The 14,201-nt window shown below is 50.7% G+C and overlaps 1 protein-coding gene across 5 annotated transcripts in view; it reads right to left on the reverse strand.

Annotated features, from left to right (window-relative positions):
- Positions 1-5,965: 5,965 nt before the first annotated feature.
- Positions 5,966-14,201, reverse strand: part of LOC134419488 (USP6 N-terminal-like protein) — a 75,742-nt gene continuing 67,506 nt past the window's right edge. For all 5 annotated transcript variants that reach the window (XM_063158737.1, XM_063158738.1, XM_063158740.1 and 2 more), the window contains 4 exons: positions 13,510-13,575; positions 12,028-12,127; positions 10,660-10,812; positions 5,966-10,469 (listed from right to left, as the gene is read on the reverse strand). In XM_063158737.1, coding sequence (XP_063014807.1) covers positions 9,130-10,469; positions 10,660-10,812; positions 12,028-12,127; positions 13,510-13,575 — 1,659 coding nt within the window. In that variant the 3' untranslated portion in view covers positions 5,966-9,129. The remainder of the gene's footprint in view (positions 10,470-10,659; positions 10,813-12,027; positions 12,128-13,509; positions 13,576-14,201) is intronic.

The raw sequence follows: 14,201 nt of genomic DNA on the forward strand, positions 1-14,201 counted from the left end.
TACTGTCTTTGCTTTTGGCCTGGGCAAGAGAGGACTTGTGCTAATGGCTTGCTTTCTGTAAATGCCTACTCTGAACTGCTGTAGGGCCCAGCCCCCACCTTGGCTGCAGCTGCCTGGCACCCTGTTCCTGCAGAAGGGCTGATACCAGCTCCTGGAGTGGGAGAAGTTGCCTGAGGGGAGAGTGCCCTGCCTTTAGCTGGGTGTGCTGTTTACAGCAGTCTGTCCCTGTGCTGGAGGATTGCTGAAGATGCTGAACCTAGTGTTACATGGTGGGACTGAACAGAGACACCCAGAAAACCTCCCACTCTGAGTTGTTTCAAGTGTGAAGACTGGAAGAATGGGGGTTGTTCCTAAAGTTGGCATCTTGTACACAACTGGCCACAGGACAGCAGTACTTTGTCCTTCTAGAAGATGACACGGGGACCCTTGCTTGGTAGTGTTACTGCACTGGAACCTGGTGCTCTTCATCATGCAGTAGGACTTTGCCCTTTCTTCCCCAGTGAAGGATAGGATAAATCTATCTGGAGGCCTTCAGAGGAGAAGTAACACTCTGGTGCTCTCTCAAGGACTGGGTGGCTCTAACCACTGAGAGTCTCCTCTCATTTCTGGCTGGGAGACAAATGCCACAGTCAAGTACTGGGAGCTGCAGTCAAGGAAGCTGAGGAGCTCCAGGGAGTGCCAGGGCCAAGGTCTCTTCACAGGGCAGGCAATAGGTGCAGTACCAAGAAACTGGCACATGTTGGTGAGGATGTGCTAGAACAGCACTGGCCAGAATACAAACTACTTAGAAGAGTTTGGTGAGGAGCAGGAAGCTGAAGTAAGAGCATCTTCCTTTCAGAGAGGTTTTGCACTCAGGGTAAAATTTTCAAGCTTGTCAGACTATCCTGGTCAGTAACAGACCATCACGGGAGCTGGTTAGTTTTTTGCTGTAATTGGGTCACAAGAAATCCAGACTCAGGTCATTGTTCAAGTCCCTGCTAAAAGCTGGAGGTAGGTTAGGAGCAAAAGGAGGTGCTAAAAGCTTGACACCACAGATCTCCAAAAACCACATATTAATTGTGTATTGTCATACTGCATCTTTGTTCCAGGAGGAAAATCATGACAGATCAAGATACATCAGCTGTGATCTGGTCTGATCTTTCTGTTGGCAAAAACCAGATTGTATCACTTCTCTCAGGTGGAGTTGTTACTCTTGACGTGGCTTTTTTGCTGCTTTGGTGCTGATGATCTGGGGACAGGACATCATCTTGCTGGCCCCTGACAGGCAGGAGGTCGGTACATGAGCTCACAGTGTGTTCTGATGTGCTAGCTGAACTTCTTGAGTCTGAAAGTAATCCCAGGATTACAGTTTCACTGGAGTGAATGTAGGTTTGGAGAAGAAACAGAGGGGTTTGGAGTTGATTTTCCCCATAGTTATTCAAGGCACTTTTGTTCTAGAAGTACCTGGACTGGAAGATGAAGTCTTCAGACACTGCAGTTGTTTCCCTGAAGATAAGGAGTCTGTTGTGTACCTCAGTTCTGCTTCAGAGGCATTAGCTCAGGCAAGCAGAATGTGTTTTGATTATTCCTGTTGTACAGCTGAAGCTGGAAAAGAGTCCACAGAGGTGGACTGTTTGAGTACGTCAGCTCATCTCTGGCTGTTGTGATCTCTTCAGCTGGTCATGACAAAGCTGAACTAAACTTGTGCTGTGGATCTCCAGCCAGTGTGAAAACCAGCTCTGAGAAGGCTTCAGTCAGTCTCCTACTGATTATGTTGAGACTGCATATCCCATGATGGAGGAGTGCCACCTTTGAACCCACACTTAAATTACAGAATAGCTGACAAGGTCTGTTCTAGTCTGGTCAGGTCCAGATGTCTCAGGACAGGCATATAATACATGTTCTTCTCTCACATCATTCAAGTGCCTCACACCCTCTTACAGAGGGGCTGGGGCTCCAGAGACATCACAGCTGAGTCAACTACCACAATTGCTTACCAGTCTTTAAAGATGCTGATCAAGTGCTGGAACAGATCTCATGCCTTTTGGTCTGTGAGGGCTTCCACAGGAGCATTCTCCTAAGCCAGCACAGAGGGTGACTCCAAAGCAGGTGAGTGCATGGTGCTTGCCAAGGGCTTTGGCAAAGACCTGCGTTGTGCAGGAGTTGGCAGCAATTACTCAGTGCTGGAGTGAGACCTGAGCTGTGAGGGTGGTGGTGGGGGCAGCTGAATGAAAGGCTGAGTATTACAGAGCAGCTCTGGCAAAATGCTGGCCTCTGTGTGGTTGGGTAGAGGAGCAGGCCAGGTTTCCCTTCTGGACTACAACCACTGCTGCAAACCTTTCCAGCCTAAGCAGTACTTGTGTATCACTTCTTGCCTTCACCATAAAGGTAAGCAAAGCTACTCAGGAAACAGGTTCCCCAAGTCTGTAGGCTTAGATGTTCCAGGAGCAGATCTCTGATGTGAGGCCAGGCTGAGTGGCCTCCAGGGCACCGGAGTGGCCCAGGTTCTTAATGGGATGGCTGGAAGTGGGTCTTGTGATATTGCATCCCATGTAGCCACAGGTACCTCTCTAAGGGAGCTCATACCAATTTTGGACAAAATTGGAGGTTTCTTAGTTTACTTTGCTCTGTGTCTTAGGAGGAGCCTGTGTTACTATGTGGAAGAATAGCTAGGCTTTAATGACTCCAATCCCTTGGATTTATGTCTTCGTGTGTGCCTTCTAAGCCTTCTGCATCCCCATCTTGGGCTCTTTTGTAACTGCTGCCAGTGAGTAAGGATGCCTGTGGGATGGGTGCACCTGCTGCATCTCCTGGTGAGAAGTTTCAGCTTTGGGTTGGTTGTCTTCTGGTGTCCACATCCTTCTAGGTGAAGAGGATGCTGGTGTGTGCCTCCTCAGCCTCTGAGGCAGTAGGATTTGGGAGATGGTTTGGGAAGTGGTCAGACCTGCCTCTTTAAACTGTCAGGCTGTTATTTTCTCCATACACTGCTTTATACTTGGGGATGTGCTGTAGGAAGGGGATGACATTGCTCAGAGGATGGTGTGACAGCCACCATCCTGGCCACCAGCAACTGGTGGGAAGGGGAAGAGGCAGATGGGCTTGGCCCCATGTGCAACTGCTTTGCTCTTGCTATGGGTTAAGTACAGGGTGTGTCACTTAGGAGAGCCATGGTACCAGCCCTAGCAAGGGCTGCTGGGTCTGCCCTTGCTCTGCTCCCCAAGTCCCATCCACTACTGCCATGGTTCCTCTGCAGCACACAAGGAGCATGAGAGCAGCATGACAGCAGCGTGCAGCTCCCACAGGTGCCACAGCAGCAGGTGACAAATGACAGCACAGCAGCACCACCATGGCAGGAGGACACAGCAGCATGTGAGCAGCAGGTGAGCAGCACAGCAAGGCTAAGAAGAGGAATGCTCCCAGGCCCAGCCAAACTCCAGCTGCCTCTGCCAAACTGGCTGGGGCACAAAACTGCACACCCATCTCTCTCTCCCTGCTATATCGGGGAGCAGAGCCTCCTAAGGCAGCACAAAGCCTTGCTCCCTCCCTCAACTTCTCTGCTCCAGGCTCCACTTAGCATCAATTATTCAGTGCCAAGTGGCTGAAGCCTTGTGGAGGCATGCAGCAGTTGAGGAGCTTTCTGTGTCGTGGGAGGTGGGCAGGGATGGTGATGAGCACAGCCAGGGCTTGGCTGAGAGGCAGCAAGCAGCGAGGACAGACCTGCTCTCCTGCTTGTCCCAGCTCCTGGGCCTACTGGTTTGGCTGTTCCTGAGCCAGGAAGGACAGGAGCCACAGGGGGCTGCCAGGGTAATAAAGCTGAGCACAGCTTGGGGAGTTTGCAATTCTGCCTTGGGAACCAGCCCTGGGAGCTGGAGAGCTGCTGTGAGGACAGCAGTGGCTCCACAGGAAAAGGGAGATGATAATACTGGCAAATACCAAGTGCAGAGGAAGAGGCAGTGGGAGGACCTGTCCCTGGCTGATAAGACCACTAGGATTCAAGCAGCAGCCTCAACACCATCTATGACACTCATTTGCTGCTGGTGCCAATGCTGTCCATCAAGTGGGTATCTGTAACCTTGGGCTTTGGGATTGTCCTAAGCTTCGTCCCCTGCCAGCAGCAGTCAAGCCCTCAGGGGGACAGGAGGGGAAGGACTCTCTGCAGTGGGTGCTTGGCACCCCAAAACCATACCTGAGAACCCCATCAAGCACCAGTTCAAGGCTGGGTACCTCTGTGGCTCCTGCACTAGCTGGAGGGATGCTGTAAGAGGAGGTGGTGGAGCCATGCCTGTCCCTGGTCACTGCAGGGACAGGATGAGAGTACCACAGCCACAAGGCCACAACTGGGCAAATGCAGGGAGCCTGGAGATCAAGGATACCAATAAGCAATATATTCCTCCGGTTTTTTTCAACAACCACATGAACCAAAGCTGTTTAATGGAGGAACACAACCCTCAAACCCAGCACAACTCACCTTCCCTTGGGGAAGCTGCCCTTCTGGACATTTCTGCTCTCTCCTTGACAGGGATGCTGTTTTAGCAGTAGGATAAATGCCATTTCTAAACCCTGCACTGCCTGTCACGTAAGTAACTGTGGCAGAAATTCAAACCTGGTCCCACCTGGCACCGCCTGAGGGTTCAGGGAGCTGGTGGCCGGGAGGTGACACAAAGCAGCTTGTGCAATGAGGCTGTTTGTGAGCACCTGGAACATAAGAGGGATGAGGTTTGCTTCACTCCAGCCTGGGGATCTCACCCTTGGTCACAGTGCTGCAATCCCCATGCTGGCATCCAGTGAAATGGCACAGGAGATGTGCCAAGAGCTGCATCCTCATGCTGCTTCTGTGACAGTAAACACTGTGGTGTTCAGTGGTGCTGGGGCTTTCTTTTTATTTTTCTGTGGTGTTTCAGACCAGGTTTTAACCTAATCAAGATAAATGAGCTAATTTAAGGGCATTGGAGAACAATTTTTTGTTCCTGTTGGACCTCTCATGTGTGGCAGGGCAGTAACAGAAGCAGGAAACCCAGCCTACAGCACTCAGTGGGTGACAGACACATGGGGATGCCAGTTTCAGGCACTGCTCTTAAATCCAAGGGTGCCATTTAGCTATTTCTGACCCCTCCATCTGCTGTCACTCTTTGTGCCCTCTGCACTACTCTGGCAGAGACAGACCTGTGTTTACCATAAACATGCTGCTTCACACTAACAGGCAGCTTTCTCTCAGGGGAGCCACAACACTGCTCACATTTAACACCTCAAAGGCAGCAGTACCATCGTCATCTAAGCCCAGGAAGCCTTGGCTTGGGGTGTGTCAGAGGTACTGCTCACGCACAGCTTTTTAAAATGCATCCTCAGCTGTCAGCAGCACCACCTCACACTCCCAGTGGCTGCTGTAAACGTGACTCAGCTCAGCCCTGACTCACAAGTGTGAGTCGCACCCACCCACCCACCTGCTGTGCCAGGAGCTGTGTCCACCCGCTCCCCCTCCCATCCAGCCTCCCTACACTGCCTACAGGCAGGAAAACAAACTCCAAACACAAAATCTTGGCCAAAACACAAGCTTCAGCAGTGCTGCTGATCAGCAGCTGCGTGTGAGAAGGGATGCTGCCCTTTGCTCAGCTGGGAGAGGATGGTGGTAAGTAGAAAAGAGCATTTTGCTTTCCACTGCTGCCGGGGATGCCTGGATTTAATGACAATAGAAAATCAGGGAGGAAAGCAGAGATGGAGCAGGATGGACCTGTTGCAGCTGAAGCATACACAGTGGATCAAGCTAAAAGTCATCAGGAGAAGACAACCAGTCTTGGTGCAGCTTCTGTTCCTGTAAGAAACCTTGTGGAGTCTGAATTTGTGCTAAACTTCTTTAACCATTATTACTACAACCATGTAAAATACAGCATCAAACACTCTGGACAGTTTGGATCAGCATAAAAAGGAATGATTGACTTTTTTTTTCCAAAAAACCCTTCCTTTAAAAAAAACAAACTGAACAAACAAAAAAACAGACATAAAAACTTTTTTTTTTTTCTTAAAAGTAATAATTATAATACATTAGAAAGAGTCATGAAAGAAGCGTTCCACGCTGTAAACAAGAAGAGCAAATAAAAAGGAAAGCAGACGGTAGCCAGGCTCTCAAAGTGCATGGCCAAGAAACCCTAACCTCAGCCTCTGGCCCCTGCTGGAGCTGGGTCCTGTGGCTCCTGCTCTCTGCCAGTGCTGCAGCCACTCAAAGTGCTCTATCACAAACAAACAACACAAGGAAAAACAAACTAAACCTAAAAAACCCAAACACACAACGTTGGTCCTTACCTCTGCATGGAAGGCAGCAAGGCCCCCATTGTGTCAGGGCTGCAAGGACAAGGATGTGGGGAGCTCCTTTCCCATGTTTGCTCACAGTAAGAGTGGTTTCTGCTGAGGGGTCAAGACTCTTGCAGGGGGCTGGGCAGGGCTGCAAGTGGCTTGGTTAGGTAATATGTCCTGCTGAGCTGCCACCCTCATCCTGCTCCTTCCCTTCCTATTCCTGCAAAAGAGCTGAGGCTGGGCCATGCTGCTGCAGACCCACCATGGCTGCAGCTTTGTTGCAGCAAGAGGAGACAGACAGGAGTGGGCATCTCCTTGGGGATCATGCATTGATGTGTTCCAGTGAGAGCATCACACCAAGGACAGCGATGCATGTTGCTGGTGGTTCCCCCAGGCCTGAAGATGACTGAGGACCTTGCTGCTCATTCCCATTAGGGCTTGGAGAGAAAGACAACTCCCACCACTTTCCCCATCAAAATTCACATTGAACATCATGCACCAAATGCCATGCAATGAGTACTGTACATTTGACAGCTCTCCAAAATTAGAGCAAACCACCTTTTAAAAATGTTAATACTGCAAAACATCCCAGACACACTGTGTGAGGAGTCTGGGTGCACAAGAAACATGATGTGCAAAGGCTGTGTGCCTGAAATGAGGGAAAATGGGTTAAAACAAGGGGAAAGAGGTCTCAGCTCTTGCATGCGTGATGCTCAGATGCATTAGGAGTCCTGTGTGGGCTTCAAGGAGAGGACAGAGCCCCAAGCTACAGAAGTCAAGATGTGACCAACAGCTCTCAGATGCTTCCTGTTGCTTCCCAGTAAGCTCCTGTGGCCAGTGGGCTGCTAGCAAAAGGCAATGGATATCTGTCCTGAAATACTGCTCAGGTATTTTAACGCACAAATAACATTTAACTATGCACAGTTATGGAAAAACATACTCTAAATTAAAAACAATTCAAGCACCATTGTCCTAGAAAGGACCTGTGGTGTCTCAAAACACAAATACTGAACATTCAAAGAGCACTTTTCCTCAAACAGCAATGCTTGACTCCTCACAACACCCCTGCGAGGTAGCTAATAGGGTTTTCCCTGCTCTACAGAGGGAGAGGATGGGCAAGGTTGGAGGCTCAGTGGAAGAAGATGGGGTCTGGGACAGAGCTGGGGTTCCAATGAAAGCTGAGGGTGCTGTGGTGGGGCTGGCTACATCCAAACAAAAATCCAGTGCTCCCGTTGACACTCCCTGCTGCAAACATAAACCACCGCACGTACACAAGGCAAAATAAACCCTGATAAATCACAGAACCATAGAATATGCTGAGCTGGAAGGCATCCACTAGCATCATCAAGTCCAGCTCCTGGAACCCACAAAGTAATTTAGTGGAAGTTTTCTGCTGGGCTTTCAGGTAGGCTTTAGATCAGGTTATGCAATTGAAGCAGCCTTTGAGATATAAAAAAAAAAAATTAGTTTTCAAAGTCTCCTTAGAACTTAAAGGAGCTTTTGCTCAGGATCTCTGTTGAAGGAATGGGAATCCCACTTGCAGTCCCACCTAAGGTTGCACTTGCAGCTACCCCTTCTGGACAGCAAAGTCAAATCCAGCATATCTGGACTACTTCCTGCTTTTTCACTGATCTGCCTTCCTGATGAAGTCCCTTCTAAGGGTGAAGTAGATACTGGAATCAGAATTTTGGACCAGCTCTTTCTATGAGATGCCTCCCCAGATCCTTGCACATCTCCAGCCAATGGCCTGGGCTGTGCAGCAGCTGCACCTTGGGATGGGGAGGAGATGGACAGACCTTTAGGACTTAATGCAACTTCCTGTTGTTAATTCTCTGTGGGCTCAACCAGAAGGACTAAGATCAGGTTCTGGGCCATGTGCTCCCCCTTCCCCAATTCCTATGCCCTTTCCACTCTGACACTTAACTTACTCAAAGCAAAAGTGGACTTATCTGCGGCACTGTGATTAGATGCCATCACGCGTCCAGCAGCTGGGTAGTGCAGGCGGGTTTCCTGAGCCAGCAGCCCCTTCTCCTGTCTGAGGAACAGAAAGGCAGCGAGCCTGCTCGCTGTGCTGGCCCTGGGAAGGAAAGGCCAACAGAAAGGGCACTGGGCCCAAGAGACCAGGCTCCACCTTCATCACTGTCCTTGTCACCCTGAGAACCTGGGAAAGGACCACTCTGCTGGCAGCCCCCCACTGGGCTGACACCAAGGAGATGTCCAAGGGACTCAGCAGCTGTTAAATCTGTCCTCCTAAACACCATCCACTACAGCAGCAGGAGCCAGATACAGCTGGGCACTGCTTTGTGGAATTGCATAGAGGGGGCAGCGGGCTGCCTGTGTCCTGCCAGGATGCCATGGCACTGCCTGGAAATTCTGCTGCCTACAACTGCAGGTCTGGGAAATGAAATAAAGATCTATTGCTACAAAGGCCTTTGAAAGCAATGCTGTAGCTGCGCCGATGGGGCATTGTAAAGAAAGCGTTTCGGATTCCGACACCTTGTGCCTGCTTGCTTGGTCGTGGGTTCCCACAGACAGGAGCAGGAGAAAACACGCAACGAACTCACCAGCCCTGCCCCTTCCCCCAAGTGATGAGACTTGGGGAGCTTTGAGGAGCAAAAACTGAAAGCATTTTCCAATTTGTCCATAGGAAACATGCAAATCCAATCTGCTGGTGTCTCCTAGTGTTGGTGGCCACCGCTTCATCTCCTCACTGGGCACTCGTACCAAAGCACAGCGTGACGTGCGATGGTGCTGTGCTGTCACCCTGACAGCCCTGCTGACAGAAGGGAATCCTGTAAATGGGGCAAGGGTGCTTCTCCAGAACCCACTTCTTCTCCCTTAACTTCCCCTTCCCCATCCCCACTAAAACGTCACCGATTTGGGCAGCTTTGCCAGGGAAGGAGAGCCTGAAAGGAAACTGTTCTCTGAGCGGGATTTGGCAACCTGTGGTGGTAATTTTGGTTTGGGGCTCAGTGGGGGTCGTGGGGCTTTCAGTGCATTTAATGGTTTCTGGAGGCTTTTCTGGACCTCTGCCTCCTCTGGGTCCAGCATAAGAGGTGGTGGCATGGAGGCGGTAGGCAGAGGATGTCCAGTCTCTGACAAAGGCAATGCCACCTGCTTTCTGTTCAAGAAGTCCTGCTCTGTCGCATGGGCCAGGTGGAGGGGAGTGGTGGTTTTGATAACGACATAGGGGCTGTTCCCTTCCACCACAGGGGACGGTGCCCGCTGGGTGGGGCAGCCCTCGGCCAGCCCTGCTGCCTCCGGCTCTCTGCTGGACAAGATGGGCACACTGCCCCCTGCCTGCCTGTGCGCGGGCAGCACGGCCTCGGGCCAGCGCGTGCTGCTGGTGGCACTGCCCAGCCCATTGTGCTGCAGGCTGAGGAGCTCCCCCGTGGATGCAGCTTTGGATGCCGAGCGCTTCAGGCCCATTTTGTACGGCAGCACCGCCCTGCAGTGCCTGTCATCCGCCGCCTCCTCCCCGCGCTCGCTCTCGGGGGAGCCATGGCTCTGCGATGTTTGGGACAGCTGCTGGCAGCCGGCTGGCAGAGGATAGGGGGCTGCTTCGAGCACTGTGCCTCTGCTCAGGGAAGATGCTTGTTCTCCTGCTGGCAGGGCAGCAGGGTTTGGCTGCCATGCTGCCTGGTCCTGTTCTCCTGCTGGCAGGGCAGAGGGATTTGGCTGCCACGCTGCCTGGTCCGTAGCAGAAGGCTCAGCGGTGCTGGAGTTGGGAGGAGCCAGCCTGTTTTGGAGAGAGGAGTCTAAGGAGCTGTGCTCAGCTGGGGCATGGAGGGAGACTCCATGGTCCACCACGGCACAGCCAGGAGCAAGAAGGGGCTGCTCTGGAGGCAGGACCGTGGGCAGAAGGTGTTGCTGGGCCTGTGTCTCGCTTGCCTTCAGAAGAGATGATGGCTGCCCGTCCATGATGGGCTCCACCTGACCCTCCTCATCCGGTGGTCGCCCACCCAAAACAGGCGCGTTCGTTGCTTCAGCTGCTTCACTACCCTGGAAGGTGAGAATCCTCGCTTCCACCACTGTCATTCCTCCTGGTGTGCCAGGAACTCTGTCGGTTTGGGGCTCCCTGTCTGGAGTGCGCTCACCCACCTGGCCATTCTGGCCATTGGCTGCTGTGTTTTCCTTTATGGCTACTGGGTTGAGGGAGAGCTCCAGGCCCAGGGGTTTCCTTGGAAACTCCTCAGGCTTTGCTGCATTGGAAGCAGAGAAAACAAAATAAAACCCAAACTATGCATCAGTTTATGTTTGCATGCCCTGAATGTAAGGAAGACAGATGCTTCCACACAACAGGTACCAGCCCTTCTGGGCTGCCCTGGCTCCCAGCCACACCAGTGGGATGCTCTGGTCCCTGCTGGGCTGCCCACCTTCCCCTCTACCCACCTGGTGGGGGCAGGTCAAACTTCATCTTTCGCAGTTCGGTCATTGACACCTGCAGCTGCTCGATGACAGCATCGTCCTCGTACTGCAGGGAAGCAGCAATTTTCTCCTGAAGAAATTCACGTAAATCTTCCAGTGTCATCTTCAGCAAGCGCTCTGGGGGATGGGAGAAAGGAGTAATGGCAGTGGCACAGACAAATTTCAGGGTAGCACAAGTGTGGGTTACACCCATGCTTTGGTTTTATGTGGGATTCTGTTGCTGTTCCCATTCCACAGTGGGACAGCCTGAATGCTTCTGCCTCTCTCCCACCTTCCCACTATTGCTCAGGGTCATCAATACATGTATATATCCATGCCACCTGAGCAGTAGTTTCCCAGTGGCAGGACAATGGCAGGGCTGGGAGCTGTGCTGATGAGGATGCAGGGTTCAGACCATTTCTGGAAGTTCTCACCAATGCCTCTAGGAGGAGGAAAAGCTCCATGAGACAGGCCCGAAGCATCAGGCTGAACAGCCACTGGCGGCAGCTGCCACCACCAGCTGAGGATGCCAACCTGCACCAGCAGGCAGGGAAGCAGGAAGAGGCACTGGCCCTTCCAAAGGTTGCAGACAGGGATGGGATACAGGCAAAAATACAGGTTGTAGGAAGAGATGTCAACCCACACTACACATTCCTCAGGGAGGTGAGATTTTACAACCAAACTGAAACATCTGCCTGCCTGCCAGTTTCTCATTTTCTGCAGACAAATAGGATACTTCAAGATTTATTTATGGATAGCCTGTTGTTCATTTAAATGAGGGAAGAACAGGGTGGCTGTTTGCAGAAGCCAACACATGCAGTCCCATAAATTCTGCTGCCCAAAGGTTCTCATCACACACTCCTGCCCCAGATGAAGGCCAAAAGAGTGACACAACAGGACTATCAATTTATGGGAGTGAAGGGGTTCAAAGTTACAAACATCTCGAGGTAGAAACATCACTGCCTTAGTGTTATGCAAGACAACCAGGTTTTGATCATTTTAGAAGTGTATTAGTGGACTTACTTGTCCCTCTACAGACTTTTCAGTTGAGTCACCACATAAAGTTCTGCAGACAGATGGGCTGCTGTCTGTATTGCCCCTAAAAGCAATTTGTGGGGCACAGTACATAGGAAGAGGCAACAGGGAGCATTTCAGGTGTGGTTTCTGTGTGCTGAGCACAGCAAGTCAATCCTTGTGGCATCTCCTTTCCTCCCCTGGACTGTGCCTTTTGTGGCCAGTGCAAGGCACCCAGAGGCTGGAAGTGGCCAGCAGGGCTTTTCAGGTCAGCAGCACAAGGGTGGCCCAGCACAGTGGCACCAGAGCCACAGGGGATGCAATCAGGTGGGACCTTACTTTTGTGCAGTTTGAGGATGGTGTAAGCCATGGCCGTCAGCACGCGCTCCCCTTCCAGGATGTAGATATCCCACAGCCGCAAGGTCAGCGTGAATGGGGTCTGTTCCAAACACACAGACAAGTCACAAATGGCATGATGAAACAGAGGCTGCTGCCATCACTGCATCACCTTGCACCAAATCACACAACAGGGCTAGGCTTTGCAAGTCAGGAATTCATCTAAAACACAAAAATGTCTTTTATCATCTATGGCTCTGCCTTAAAGCTAATGAACTTGGGTGGCTGGGGAAATACTTAAGACCCATCCATGAATGCAGAAAAAAGAGAAACTTCCCTCATAAGCATGCTAGCATGTGGATAACCCCTACCCTAGAGAGAGTACCATCATCTTTCAGCCTTGTGAGCACAAAAAACAACTCCTGTATCCATCCAGATTTCCCAAAAGGGCTATTTATGGGATAGGTCTGAAAACCCAATGATGCATCACTAAGCATTAAAAAAATCATTCATCTGGTGTCCAAAGAAGAGGTTTTCCTTATATACGGGCTTATTTCTGCCTGTAAAAATACCTCTGAAAAAGGTTTTAATTTGCACCTAGACCCAGTCTGACAAACAGGATTGAACTGATGTCCAAAGTGATGGAGCAGCCCATACCTCCCACCAAAGATCTAAGGTACCTCACCAACACAGAAATTAATATTACTGAAATGTTTAGGTTCTAATTTAGGATACTGCACAGACTCTCCAGAGTTTGGCACAACTGACCACTGCAGCTTTTACCACATGCTACTGCAGTTAAAGGGATTTTGCATTTTATACAGCTTTCCGTGCAAAAAGCAGCAAGTTCCCTCTCGAGGGGAAGGAGCCATCCACTGTTTTATAGAAGACAGGGCAGCAGAAAATTGAGACTGGAGCACACAGATGTCCTAAATATCAGCAAGTCTGGACATTGCATTCAAGTCCAGTAAGCACAATGCTGATCCTAAAAATAAAGTAGTCTTGGCTCAGGACTAGCAAATTAGCTCTGGATGAAGCAGGGTAATTTTCTCTCAGTTCCACCTTTCCAGTCCCAATCCACTCCTTTGCCTGCAGCTGCTGCACTGCTATTTGTCAAGGTTTGTGCCCCCATCTCTTCTTCTTTCTATGTTGTCTCCAGAGCCAAAGTGAGGTTAATTGCCTTTGCAGCAGTGCCAGTGGGCAAGAGAAAGATCTCTCCTGACTCTGAAGTTTGTACTGCTGATGCTGAGCCATCTCCCTGCGACTGCTTGTGATGAGGCAGCAGGAATTGGCTTCTCATCAGCGACATGCAGTTATTTTTACCTTCTCCCTTATTAATTTTTTTCCTTTATGAGAGTGTGCATAATATCCCACCTTATAAAATATTAACAGCTTCTTCAAAGTATAAGATTTACAAAAAAACACAGGCAGATTAAGCACACATGCAAACAGGAGCGCAGCAAAAAACCCCCAGAGCATCCTCACCCGGTCAATGAAACACTGCAGGAACCACTTGGTTGTGTAAATCCCAGTGGTCATCTGCTCCTTGTCCTGGGGGAAGAGAGCAAAGACAGGCATTTCACCAGGCTGGTTACTGGAGGTTCAAGCAGCTCATAAGGCTCTGGGGGAGGTTAGTTGGTTGGTTTACTTATTCTGGGATGTGAGTGCAGGATTTGGCTGTAGTTGATCTCCCAAGAACGCCCCTGCTTTACACACCAGTGCTGAAGCCCTGCTTTGGTCCTTTGCCCAAGACATCCACCGAACCTGGTCCTCGATGTGGCCAGATTTCAGCCATAGTATTGGAAAGGGATTTCTGGGAGAAGCTTTTCTGGCCTAATACCTACTCCAGGGATTTATAAAAACCTTCCAGGAACTCAAACCACTCCTGCAGACTACCATTTTTGTTTCCATAGCAATTCCCATGTGAGCCTCTTGGAGCACAGTCAAGGCAGCTTTGGAAGCTCCACCTGGTTTACATGGCATGGCTGCTGCAGGAGCAGGACAGCCTGACAGGCTAAGGAAAACTCTTAAAAACCTCACCATCACCACCTTGGTCTAACATTTGTCCATCTGGTGCCCAGTGCTGGCATGTGTGCAGAGCTGACGTGACCTCTGCTGCAAAGCCAATGAAGCAATGGGGATGGGAAGAGAAAGAAGCCCATGGGATGAATGGCCAG

The sequence above is a fragment of the Melospiza melodia genome, chromosome 6 (genome assembly GCF_035770615.1).
Source record: "Melospiza melodia melodia isolate bMelMel2 chromosome 6, bMelMel2.pri, whole genome shotgun sequence".
Classification (NCBI taxonomy): Eukaryota; Metazoa; Chordata; class Aves; order Passeriformes; family Passerellidae; genus Melospiza; species Melospiza melodia.